Raw genomic sequence first — 13,998 nt, forward strand, 5'->3', positions numbered from 1 at the left:
CTATGATGCTTGTGTCTATTTCTAGTTCAAAAGTGAGCTCCACACACACTCGGAAGCTGGCAGGATGTGTGAGTTTACCACAGAGCTCTGAGGTCAGGTAGTAGTCAGCTGGGTTACCAAGCAGCATGTATCTCAAACAGAATTTAAAATCTGAGATTAATGCCACATGATACAGATATGAATGTCTGGGATGCACCGATATGGGAATCGTGGGCCAAAGTACATATCTGTCGATGCCGATGCATAAATATTTATGAAATGTAGAATTGGGACTATATCTACTAGGATTAGGATTACAGAGAAATGTAACACTTATTTCTATGGAATTACAGGTGCAGTAAAATGAACAAATTTCAGTAATTTTAGCATCATGAGATATGGGTTTAAAACATCAGCCAAATCTAAACGTCTGCCTGAAGCTGATTTCTTAAGCACATATCCATTGGTCCTGATATGATTCCGATATCATAAAGCATCAAACATGCTCTTACTTACACACACAGACACACACACACAAACATTACAAAAATCTTTGTGTAATTCAGCACCAAAAGGTTGCTAGTAGTGTATATGTTTATATATAATTTCATTATACAGGGAAAAATAGATATCATATATATAAAGAAGAAACAGTATTTCAAAATAATGCCATGAGCTGGAAGAGCTCACACTCACCCTGCATCACACGTGATGCTTCTGCCCGAGAAATTAGTCTTTAAATAAAGACATATTCCTTTAGAAAAATTCACAAACCTCCTACATACAGAGCATGCTGGATTGTCATTGTCAGGAGAAATTCATATATAAAACCTCATTGTCCACTGGCTGCAGGCAGAAGAGTGTTGGCTACAGGCTGAGTGGCTACACATGCTGAACAGAGGAGCATATAAGATTATTAGACACTTCAGACAGGAAAAAAGAGGACAGCTGCCTGTACGTATGTGTGCCTGTGTAAGAGAAAAGAGAGCTAGTTCAGATACAGCTCAACAAAAGGACTGTAGACAAGGCACTGTAGTGTCTAATCTTAATGTAAAAGGTTTAGAGCAGTGCTCACTAGGCCAGCTTTGGTGGTCTTTGTGCTATAAAGCTTTCTAGGCACTACACACACCTGCGTGCATCAGCACACATGGAAGAGTTCGGCTGCTCTCTCAATCATTCAGAAGCAATAAAATGGCTAAAATCTGTGCATGGTTACAGGCAGAAGCAAGTTGCTGTGGTTTACAGTATTCTTCTCATTTGTGTGTGGTTCTGCTTCTAAATCTTGTACAGTCTCAATGCTATATCTGTATGCCCAAGCATGTAGTGTACGGTGAAGTGTTTCTGCGTATATCACGTTTGGCAGCTGGACATAATATGCTGCTAAGGCACACATTTAGGCAGAGATTGTCATCAGGCTTGGTGATGGGTGCGTGTTGTCAGGGGATGCTGTCTGCTGCAGCTCACATGTTCTGAGGGAAGTTTTTGGTTGTGTGCTGAGCGTACCACTGCTGGCGCTGTTTGCGTATATCGAGTTCAGTGAGCAGTGCTTGGCGATACGCTTCGTATGATTTAACGATGCGTTCCAGTTCCTTCATAAACAATAGCTTCAGCATGCCCTGATACGTGTCCAGATCCATCAGCTGGAACAGCTCCCACTTCAGGATGTGGTCATATCTGAGTTAAGAAATAAAGGAACACCATGATATGGCTTGACATGCATTGGACTCTGGGTAAAAAACTGAGGGACTTTCAAGATCAGAATGTGATGACCCAGCTCACCATGACTCTATGGCCTCTTTAGTAAGATTAAATTAATCCCTTTTTACCTCTCTCTCCCCCTGCTGCTGCACTGTTCCCATTAGACCACTTACATGAAGTGTGCTACTCCCTTTAAACTTACCATTGGCCAATTTGTAAGTATCAAAGAGCTTGTCAGCTGGTTTTGCTTTAAGGCAATATCATGAAATATCTGTTTGGGTTCCCTTAAGAGAACTATTAGCTTTAACCTAGAATAGAGGATATTTATGAAAACAGCACTGAAAGTGTCTGTCTGGAAAACCGTTATTTTTAATGCCTTTTGGGGGGGCCTTCAGAAAGAATCAATGGGTACAGTTCTACTACTGTAAGAGTACTTGATGTGTGTGTACATAAAACTTACTTTAGGGGTGCTCTGGCATAGACCTGCAGCCAGTCTGGTATCTCGGCAGTGTGGTAAGGGTTAGCAGGGACCAGGACTGGCTGATTCCGCTCTTGAGGGCGTGGCTGGTAAGTGATGGGTGGTGGAAGGGGTGGGGGCTGGTCGTAGCGTGGGACACTGGGGGCCAGGACAGAAGGAAAATGAATAAGACACATCAGAGTGAGGAGAAAACATTCTTCAGAAGCACTAAGGTCCAAATTTGGTGTTACTTTTAAAGTAAAAATTAAAGCAATATAATGTAAGCATCTGAAGGCCTAGCAGAGCTTGAAAGGTGTCCTATGCAATTAGTGGGCTGAGCTCAGGGAACAGAATACACATTCCTGTTGGTAGAGGAGCCAGCAGTGTATTATAAGCCTACAAAATGTAATTAAAGCTCCTTTCATCTTTGCAAGTTATTTGCATACCAGCAATACCAATCTTAGAGGTTGAAGAAGTCTATGCTAACCTTGAATGAGCATGATATCTTTATATATATTTATATCTATACGCACGCATGCGCACACACACACACACACACACACACACACAATATATATATATATAAAATGCATATAATATGAAAAACAGTGTCAAAACAAAAACATAGACCTCTATTTTCTCCTATTTGTTCCTTTTCTACACCATTCAAGCACAGCACGTCCTTCACATTGTGTCATTTTCATGATTGACGGACCAACACAAATGGTCCAAAATTGTTTGGAATAAAATCTCTTTACATAAACTTACACTGAAAACAATGTTTTGCCTTCTCCTGTACAGTTACTATTGTGGAGATACTTGTTTTTCTTTGGACAGCGACAGTGCGATGCTGCAACCTAGAACTTTTACATCCTTAAACACACAACACTTCCACACAGGCGCCAGACTGGCGAGTAGGAGACAACTCACCCGCCTGCCCATACATACATACACACACACACACACACACACACAAACCTGGGAGCACAGGGGTGCCTGTATTGAGCACGTTTGTTGATATGGTCAACATAATAAACTCCAAACTCTGCTGACTCCACCCTCTCCCAGCCAGGTGGAAGGCCCTCCCTCTCTAGTGGGTGGCTCCAATGAGTGGTGTTTGTGTTGTGATCGATGTAATACTTCCGGCCTCGGATTGTCCAGTCAACTGTCCAGCCAGGTGGAAGGGGCGTCTCCTCGCCACTCAAACTCGTAAGATTACCAAGAGACTTTGCCTGCATGCGTCCAATAGCTACACAAAACAAAAATACATATAACAAAAACGTAATATCTGCAGTGCAATATGAGTAGAGATGCGCGTTAATGAGTTACAAATGCTGTCAGTATATCTATCTATCTATTGTCATGCTCAGCATTTTTTATTTTGAGAGAAAGGAGGGAGAAAGAAAGAGAAAAAAAATGGTAAATACTGTACTACTGGTGCTTAATACTACAACTGAAGTTAACACTTCCCCACATGCTTCTAAAGTAATTTTACAGAAATAAAGAAAACTCTAATTTTATATAAATAAAGAAGAAAACAGCTCAATATCTTCTGAACTTGGCTCTCATTTCCAGAGGTATGATTTGCAGAGACTTTACATTAAACACTGAACAATTTGAAAAAGCAGTAAGGAAAAAAATACAACAAAACATATTGTTCTAAACCTCTCTTTAAAATTTGTACACTGTCAAGAATGTGGCACTCTCCTTTTCTTTCTTTCTTGTCATTGTGCCTTAGTAAAAATGTCTGGATATTTGAGTGTCATCAACTATGACTATTTTGGCTACAGCAGAGCTACAACTGCAGTCAATTTTAACATCTGCTGATGTTTGCTGCATTTTGGGTTGTTTTGGGATACTGTAGCTTTCTCCATGGGGACAATATTGTGAGTAAGTGAGCGAGTGAGAGGGAAAAAATGTGTGTGTGTCCATATCCACTGGGAGTCAGTGCCATTTCTGAGAAAGAATGTTCTCATCATTCTGATATAAAGAGAAAAAGACAGAAAGAAAAAGAAAGAAAAAGAGAAAGAGATGGGGAGAGACTGGGAGTGTATGTGTCAGCTTATAGTCAGCTGAGGGAATCCTGCCCAAACCTTGTGAATTACTATCACTACTGCACACTCGATCAGTGTGAGGTGGTGAAACACACTGTACAGACACAGCAAGAAAAAAAGAACATGGGACAAAAATGTGATTTCAGTGGCCCTTACTCTGAAATATCTTCTTCTAATGATGGTAAATTCTGCAGCTGAGTGAGACAGCCGAGTGTAAGTCAATGAGCATATTTGTGTGAGTATGTGTAAGTGTGTGTGTGTGTCTTAGGCAGGGCTGGAATGTGAAGAAAACCATGCGCAGATTCACTCCTCTCCTCCTCCTACTGCAAAAGTACAACATTCTTTCTTTCTCTAACACCCAGACACATAGCAGTTAAATCCTATTCTCTTTCCTCAGTATTTGGAACCATTTGCGGCTAATTCCAATCCACGAGGAACTAAAGAAAGATGTGGCAGTGGAGACTGGCTGTAGCAGCTGCTTAACCCTCAAATCTAGAGTTACCATTTATAGAAAACAAATGCTATTGTACTGAACAATACTAAACACAAGTGCAGTATTAACCACACACTCTCTTGCACATGCACAACTCTAAACTTTATAATGTAACAGGAATAGTCTAATAGAGCTGTAGCTCTTCTGTATTTTACAGACGACTGCTTCTCGCTTAGTGGGGTTTACAGTAACCCCAATGCACAAGGGCACGACTGTGTAAATGCAAATACCTGAGCAGGTAAAAAAAGTTGCTCTAAAAGTTATACACACGTTACTGTCGGGACAAAGAACAAAACTCACACTAGGAGTACAAATGACATGTAGGTGAGAGTGTGTGTGTTAGCCCACCCCTTGACAGTAGTTCATCAAAAACTGTCCTACACTCCTCAACTCCTAAACAAATCTTAACCATCTTTATTTCTAAAGACTGAAATGTGGAGAGGGAACAGAATATCAAATTCAGGTCAGGGCTAGCACATCTGGACACAGCTGCACAACGACATGAGAACTTGTGTTCTTGGAATGTTTCACACTTAATGTCAGTTAGGATGTCTCTCACAATGACATCATCAAAGATAACAGTCCAAATAGTAGAGATGCTCCAATCCAACTTTTTCAGATACTAGGGCTCTATTAGGGCACTCATGCTTTGTACTAACAAACATAAATATTCAGCAGACGCTAATGTACTGCATCACCAAGCACCAATATTCTTTTTAGGATTGTGCAAAGGTTTCAATAATATTTTACTTGAAGGTTTATAAAGTTACACTGTTTCAATTTTATGTCTACCATGAAATATCATAAAAAAACAATGGATGTGGATCGGTCATATCTGGCCAACAGTCAGTACTTTTCAAAAGGTTAACATCAGTGCTGATACCGATTCGGTATGTTGGACTGATGCATCACAGTTAAATGGCAAAATATCTTTTCTCTTTTTATGCTAGTGAGAGTTGGAAAATGTTCAGTTTTACAGAGAGTGGTGCTTTAACATCACACTGTTTCTAAGATGTTTTATCTCATGGGTTTTAACTCCACAGACCCTCCACCCTGTACAGGATGATGTTGTCACTACTCACTACTGCACAACACAACACAATTTTGAAGGGTTTGATAAAGAGTAAATGTTCAGTAGATTGCCAGGACAGTTCAGCTGATCTCTGCCTGAAATACAAGGAGTTAAATGGTGAGGACCATAGATGTGGGTCAGTTAAAACTTGAAGAAATACAACATAGAATGGGGCACCTCAAGCATGCTGAAGGAGAGAAAGAAAGTTAAAAAAAAAAAGTCTAGAGTATTTTTTTTTCCTTCACAATTTCATGACAGGGATAGAGAAAGGGAGAGAGAGGTGGATAAGTATAGCGTGTATTTATAGCAGCAGAGCTGATGACTTTTGGCATGTCAGTTATTCATCTCTGGGTGGAGACTAAAGTACAACAGAACATTTCACATTTTTACACACAAACATTTGAACTCATCTCAATGACAACACCTTCTGACATACACACCTATTATACACAGCACAGATCACTATTCAGTTGTACCAATACCAACATTACTGTCAAAATAGTCAGAGGACTGACCTCTCCTCACATACTCTACCATTATAGCCATACTATATACTTAAATTTCAACTGTATGCATCTAAAAAACTGTACCTCTCTCCATCCCGCTCTTTCTGCATAATGATTTATGGAACCAAGTCAGAAAGGGCAAACCATGCTCACAGGCATACACACACAGGAAAGATATACAGCTGCACGTACGCACATACATCTGACCCAAGATCTGAAGTTTCACCAACTTATAGTTATCACTATTTTATATATATCACAGTTTTACTCCGAACAGACTGCTGTAGGTTTGCTGCTGTTGGACATTACCAAAGTAGTAATATTCACAGTAGTCGTTCGCTCTGATGCCACATTAGTAACAGACCCAGGCATGAGGTAGCGACACTGCCAGCATAAAAATTGGAGCAACTCTGTATTACAGGACATAGTGCCTTTTAGTTTTGGTCACAGTAATATGTCATTTGTCAAAATGACTGCATTGAGCTAGCCAGCTGTCTGCAGGAAGTTGTTTAGTGATTCCCACATTAAACATGAATAAAAAATATCTACCTATTGTAGACTTTCGGATTGACCCTTATGAGCAAGTTATCTTCAAAACCTTCTGAACTTCCAGCTGATCTCTAATGCAGACATACTGGATTTCTCTGTAGAGTTCGGTTTCAACACACTTGGCTCTATTATTTAGAACAAATGCAACGCTCAGTTGGCTTCGGAAGCTGGGAAATACCAATTTTCGGAGCTGGAAATTGCACTTGAACAGCCAATGAAGTCGTATTTACAATTGGGCCTTTTTCACCTTTCTCGCTGGTAAAAAATGCCAAACTTGGCAGCAAAAATGAACACACACACAACTGAAAATGGCACAGACAACTCTATGTGGTTTTAATATAGCAAGGAAAAACAACAATAAGTATTCTCTGGGCTTCTATGTTTTCCTTTTGCATGTTGTGGGCATATCTTCTGACAGGCGCCTGAACAGAATGAAGACATATTGACTATTTGACGATCTGGTACATATAGAATTCTGGTGAGCAACCACAGAACTGGAGCTGGGCACCCCTGCAGTAATGTGTCTGTGTGTCCCCTAATTACTATCTTCCTTCAGCTGCTATCCTATCAGTCATACTGGACTACAGTGTGTTGGGTAAAGCTAGTGTACTCACCTGCAGGAGGTCTACTGTGGGGCTGGGGTGTCTGGGACTGTGGAGGTGCTCGGTAGTTGAGTTCGCTGTGCTCGTAGTATCTGTAGTCATCGTGGAAGTGATCAGGCCTGCGCGTGCGCCGAGGCTGACTTTCATAGTATGCCTCGGGGGCATAGTAGTACCGGCCTGCATCTCCATTCTCTGTTATTTGCCCACCGTCACTGATGAAGGAGGGTGAGGATGAGGAGTAGTCATGTGGGAGATCCGAGAGAGAGCGAGGAAGATAAGGTGGGGCAGACAGACGGTGGCTATCTCGGCGGGAGACCTCATGCGGCAGCCGGGGAACTGCGTTACGGAGAAAACTCTTTCGTGCTCCCACCTCTGATCCTGCGCCAAGTGGGTACACACCTGCACCTGCACCAGGTACTGCAGGGGCATCTGGCAAAGGCACCTCCACTCGCCGAGGGATCGTTGGGCCATGTCGGATGAATGGGGGCATAAGGTCTGTGGAAGAATGGGCATTGGGGTGGGTGGTTAACTGAGGGCTCAACAGATCACATAACACAAATTACTCACCATCATCCCCAATTAATATTATAATTCTTGTACAATGAGTCATCAAGACAACAGAAAGCGGTTTTAACATCACAGTAGCTATAACACACATTTTTTTCCTAATAAATGATCTGATCTTTTCTGTTTAAAGCTGTGTAATTAAGTCTCCTGCATCTCTCTCGTCCCTTAATTCTGCCAATACGAACAAGTCTAAGCGAAGTGTTCAGTGTGGTTTCACAACAGTGAAATAAAACTCATCTCAGTTTAACCCAGCTTGTGCGAAAGTTTCGGTGAATTATTCTTCGTTTACTCACTTCTCAGCAGCGGGGACGTCTCCTTCTTCACATACTTCCCTTGGACCTCTGCTGGCTTGGACGCTTCGTTCTTACTTTTCTTTCTTGAGAGCATCGCTCAGTAGTGCCAAACATTAATGCAGCGAAACAACTTCTTCGGAGATGGCATCCTGGAAACTATATCGTCCGTGTCGTTCGTGGACAACTGAAAGTACAGCGGTCATTTTAAAGCGACCGACGGACAAACCTCCGTGGTTATGTGGCTAGTTACTCTGTACTGCATTTCATAGCGACCTAGCCAGCTAGCTGCGCGTCGAGACAAAAACAAACCAGACCATTAGCCTGTTAGCTCGGCGCAAAGTTTGTCTAGTTTAATACTGACTGAAAATAAAAAGTCAGAAAAAGATATTTTATAACGTGCGTCAGTTTCTCCACGCATGTAGTTCGTTCTCCACTGAGAAAATGAGTAGTCTGAGCTGTTAAGTGAGTTCAGTGGTCAAAGTTGCGTAGTACTTGTGTAGCCTGTTGCTCCGTACCCAGCCCCTATCATTAGCTAGCTTAACATTAGCGCTCCCAGGCTGCTCCGCAAAGCTTTGTGGGAGCACTGACGCGTACAGGGCTCAGGGACTGTTTCTCTAACTTCAGCTCTGCTCTCGAAGAGCTGACATAATAACCTCAACATTTTCACATGAAAAGAGAAAGCTTATTTAAAAAATATATTTACCCTCGCAGAATAAAATGGTAAAATGTGTGCAGCAGTAGTTTGAAATGAATGGTCACTCTAAGTTTGGCTTCTACCCGTGAAAGCTCAGTTCATCAAGTTCATGAAAGTTAACGGGAACTGTTTACCCTTTCTTAGACTGGTCTCAAAATGTGAGGAAAAGCTGCTGCACTACCAACACATTAATTGAAAAACAGTTTAGCCGTTTCGGTAATATGGGGTTCTACGGCTTGGAATCGACTCCGGAGAGTCGATACTCCGAATCCATGTATTTGGGAATCCAGAGTCGACTCCAAAGCTTTGGACTCGACTCCACACAGGTTTGCTCGCACCCGCTCTTACACGGAGTGAGAGACTCCGCAGCCCTTCCTTAACACACTATGTGTATTTTGCTTCGGACAATGAGTAAAACCAACTAAAATGGACAACTTGTAACAAAGAAAAGTTACAATCAGCTTTACCAGGGCTGAAACACCTACTCACCCTCAGACAGAAGAAAATCAGGTACAGTTTAGCTAACCTCTTGAAGTGAAATTAATTCGGCTAGCATTAGCTCTCCAAAGTGTCCTGCTAAGGTCACATAGGTCATATCTGAACTGACATCTTGTGTGCCTGAAGAACTTAAGTAGAAGCTCATATGTTTAGATCCCTTGTCATTCATATGAATCGCAATAGTGTATTATGTAAATATATTTGTATGTTGGCAAATGTCCTTCCCTACACTCTTAAAAAAGATGGTTCTTCAAGGGTTCTTTAGTAAAGGGTATGAGTTCTATTTAGAACCATGATGCACTTAAATGATTTTTTGCATGGTGAAATGGTTCTTCAGATTAATGGAGTACATGTTGTTTATGGTTCTATACCAAAAAGTGTTCTTCTATTGGTACAATGTCAAGCTTGTAACAATAGCATAACTTTTTGTGGTGTTATATAGAAACATACACAACCTTCAATCTGAAAAACCATTTCACTCATGGTTCTAAACAGAACTATACTCTTTACTAAAGAGTGTATGTTTTTTTTGCATCGAGAAAACAATTGTGTAGAATCAAGTCTATTGATTCCAATCACTTAAACTGGGAATTAGACTCCAAAATGTCTTAAATCAAACAAACCTAAGTTAGCTAATGAGCTTAGTTACTTAAACTGACCCAAGTTCTGAATAGATACTTTGTATACATTTACACCCACTAAACGAGCAAATGTAGTAAAAATTGTGATTAAAAAGCCTCACATCATTTACACAACACCTGCACATGAAATCCTACTGAACGTGGCCCTGGTTTGTACATCTGTTTATGTGGCAGGGACAGGCGCATGCAACTACATCAGGAAACTTCCACATTGACAAATACAAAATGACCACTCGAACATCCCATTTTCTAAAACTATTTGTTTACTGCTTCTCACAGTCTCACAAAAACACTGATTGGCCATTACAGTGTCAGTTCACTTGCTGGGCAAAAGCAGCTCTTGATGGCCAGTGGCAACAGGGAAAAAATCTCTTTGGTTCTGTTGAGAACACCTCAAACACTGTGGAGCAGTCACATTTCCCACTTCATGCCCCTTTTCTGTTCCTGAAGGTGATGCATTCACTGCTCCCTTTGTTTGTGTGTGGCCAAACCTGCTCCCTTTACATGACACAAATGCTGGTCAATAAATGTTACAAACAATCTCAGTCTGTTCTTCAGATACATAACCATTAAAAAAAAATACAAGTTCTTAACATGAAAAAATACCTTACAGTAATATTTCAACATACACATGCAGCTATACAGGGCTAAAAACCTAAAACATTTAAACAAAATTCAATTTTTAATACATGTTGTGCTTCACTTAGTGCCTTCAGTTTCACCCCAACCAGAGAGGCGGGTTTCAAACGTAGTCCATTACAATCAAAAGAAACACTGCTGCTGGACAGAGTAAAGTGCACTTTGACATTAGGATGTTTCAGACTGCAATCCAAAGTCAGGCTGAGCCCCATGTCCCATCAAAGTCTTCCATCCTAAAACTTATCATTAAATCAGCACAGCCTAATTCATTCATACTAAACATGAACAGGTGCACACAGTAGGACAGGAGTATTACATGCTTACAATTTCCAAGTCACAGTGCAAATACATAGGTAACTGAAATGATGAGATACAGTGATTTTAAATAATTATTAATAGTAATTTTATATTAGTATAAACTGTTTTGCTTCATCCTATACTGCTGGTTTGCACTCAGATGTGATACATCATACTGAATTTGAGGAAGCACAAAAGAAGACCTGTGTAGTTAGGAATGGTTTCACAGATTTTGTTCTTCCTGTGCATCTCTAGCAAGTTCTGGTGTCTTTCTGGCACTTTCACAGAAATGGAGTACATAAAGAGGAACTGGATTTAATGTGTAAGTTGTCCCCTTCTGATGATGTTTTAAATGTCCATTTACCCTCCTTAACTGATTTGTTTTTATTGTTCAGAAGGGCTGGGAGTCGATCCCAAAAAGAATGGATTCCTCAATTCCAGGCATTTAGGAAGTGAGTCAACAACAAGTTTTGGACTCGATTCTACATAATGATGTTCAAGTCTGCATCAGCATGCTGTTACTCACTAGACAGTCTGTCTGGAAAAACAACTTTCTTCCATAGCACAAACATCAATAGCCCAACTGTATTTTACTGTGGAAAACAAAGTATTATGTAATATTAGTGTTGAAAATTTGGATTACAATCAAGCAACACTGCCAGTGCCAAAACGTCTACCAACTTGGATGTTGACAAAGGAGAATCAGGTACTGTTTAGCCAGCTCCTGTTAATAAGCCAAGTTAATTTAGCTCTTCTAATTTCCTTGCAAATATAAATAATGTTGTACTGGTTTTTGAAATCAAGATTATTGTGTGGAATCGATTCCATCAGTTCCTGTCACTTTGAATCTTGGAGTTGACTCAAATTTCTGGAATGCTCAGCCCTATTCTTCAGCAAAAATGGTGGACTCAAGTGTAACTTCTTAATGGCCCCTTAAATAAAATAAATAAAAATAAAAATAAGTAAATAACGAACAGATGAAATGCAGACTGGATTATCATGAGCGGGTGAAGTGGTAGGGCACGGGTGTCAGCGGAGAGGGATTGAGCTCACGAACGATCTTGTTGAGGCTGGAGATTTTTTCCTCCAGGAGGTAGTTCTTCTTTTCTGCCACCTTTTGCCTCTGCTCGCTCATTTCCAGAGCCTTCAACAGCTGAGCATTCTCCACATACAGATCCTTTATCAGCACGTCCGCCTTACTGTTCTTATGCAACTAGAGAGAAGACAAACCACATTCACATTAACATTTACTGGACGGTAAATAATGTATATGAGGGTATCTGTGTGTGTTTGTGCATTTGGATGTACCTGTTCCTTCAGCTGGGCAACCTTCTCTTGCAGCAACAGTTTGACATTTCGAAGGGTGAGCTCCACCTCCTTCATCCTCTCCTCCATCTGCAGCAAGGCCGCTTCTCGCTCCTCCTGTAGGTGAACAGGTTAGAGGTTTTATTCAGAGCACTGCTTTAATGCACACATGCAACAAAACTTAAATCTGCAACTACTGTGTAATAATGTGTAGGCCAATCAGTCAAAAGGGTGCCAAAATCCTCAGAGATACTCTAGTAGTAGATACAACTACAGTAGATATTACAACATAAAGACATTATAACATATTTCTTACATCCGAAAGATATGAAGAGTTAAATAAACACAAACAATTATGAATTTACCCCGATTCTTTATTTGGTCTCAGTTACACAAAATTGTTAATACTTTCAGGTCAAGAAGAAACAAAACACAACAAAATAAATAGAACAGATAAAAAGGTCAACAAATAAATAAATAAAATATAAAAATAAACTCAAATCACAGAAACAAATAAATAAATAAATAAAGTTCAAAAGTTTCTGTCTAAATATCTATTTCTCCATTATTAAATTAAAACTAAGCTCAAGTACACATGTAGTAGGACTTCTAAAAAGGGCAGGACAGAAGATGACACCATGATCAGTATAAATCACTATAGACAGGCTGCTCCTAACAACACTTGATAAATACTTAACATACACAATTTCACAAACACGTACACACAGATGAAAGTAGTGCAACAAACTGAGCTACTAGTCACAAATATTCCATGACTTCAACAAAACCACCCTCGGAAAAAAAAATAAATACAAAAGATATCTCTGAACAACAGGGGACAACATGAATCTTCAAGTTCTCAGGATTTAAACTTGTGTCTTGGAGTGTGAATACATTTCCACAAGCAAACACCCTCATAACCAATTAAAAAAAAACTTCACCTCGTATTGGTCAGTTTGCAGCATGGCATCTCAACAGCGCAAACAGTATGAGCATTTCATGCTTTTGCTTTAAAAATTGCAATTACTTCACTGGACTTTTCAACCTACCCTGTAGTCACTGAAACATATGATCATATGCATAACATATATGCATAATGTATCATAAATTTAAAGTAGAACGTGCACACATGCGCCCTAAGTCCATGTCAGAAGGCTCTCTGGCCCACAGGATTCTTTAGGCTACAAGACCACTCAATATGACTCATTGCCACCCAGTGGCAAGATCAGGTCATTACACCTTCCCTGTTTCCAGCTTTGTAGCTTTGCAGCTGAGAGAGAAATCTTTAACCTAAGCTCCACTTGAGGATGAAATAACTGCTGGCATCAGTACAGAGCAAACAAAGAATGCATCCGATTGGCTAAGAGAGGAGAGGAAGTGTTCAGTGATCGGAGAGCACATTGTTAGAAGTTAGAGATGATAGGCTGGTGATTTCATAAGCCACCACTTCTCCGGTGGCTGTCGAAGAGATGAGGCCGCTGCTCTGGGATCATCTGCAGAAAGAACATACAGCACTATATTCACACACACCTGTATACACTCACTCAACTGCCAACACCTGCACAGAGGCCTCATCCTAAAGCAGTCAATGAGACAAACTCCTGCATCTTTGTTCGTCTACTAGAGATTCAAATACTCTCTCTTTCTGTCCTGC

General features: G+C 40.4%; 2 protein-coding genes across 2 annotated transcripts in view; both read right to left on the reverse strand.

Annotated features, from left to right (window-relative positions):
* Positions 1-520: 520 nt before the first annotated feature.
* Positions 521-8,821, reverse strand: sav1 (salvador family WW domain containing protein 1). Its single transcript, XM_036574615.1, has 5 exons — positions 8,271-8,821; positions 7,423-7,905; positions 3,113-3,383; positions 2,138-2,293; positions 521-1,653 (listed from the first exon to the last, which is right to left on the reverse strand). The coding sequence occupies exons 1-5, from the start codon at positions 8,362-8,364 to the stop codon at positions 1,440-1,442; spliced, it is 1,218 nt and encodes a 405-aa protein (XP_036430508.1). The 5' UTR covers positions 8,365-8,821; the 3' UTR covers positions 521-1,439.
* A 2,462-nt stretch (positions 8,822-11,283) lies between these two features.
* Positions 11,284-13,998, reverse strand: part of nin (ninein (GSK3B interacting protein)) — a 35,811-nt gene continuing 33,096 nt past the window's right edge. The window contains exons 28-29 of the mRNA XM_036574616.1: positions 12,348-12,461; positions 11,284-12,252 (exon numbers count right to left, since the gene is read on the reverse strand). Of these exons, the coding sequence (XP_036430509.1) occupies positions 12,037-12,252; positions 12,348-12,461 (330 nt within the window). The 3' untranslated portion in view covers positions 11,284-12,036. The remainder of the gene's footprint in view (positions 12,253-12,347; positions 12,462-13,998) is intronic.

The sequence above is a fragment of the Colossoma macropomum genome, unplaced genomic scaffold, assembly GCF_904425465.1.
Source record: "Colossoma macropomum unplaced genomic scaffold, Colossoma_macropomum, whole genome shotgun sequence".
NCBI classification, from domain to species: Eukaryota; Metazoa; Chordata; class Actinopteri; order Characiformes; family Serrasalmidae; genus Colossoma; species Colossoma macropomum.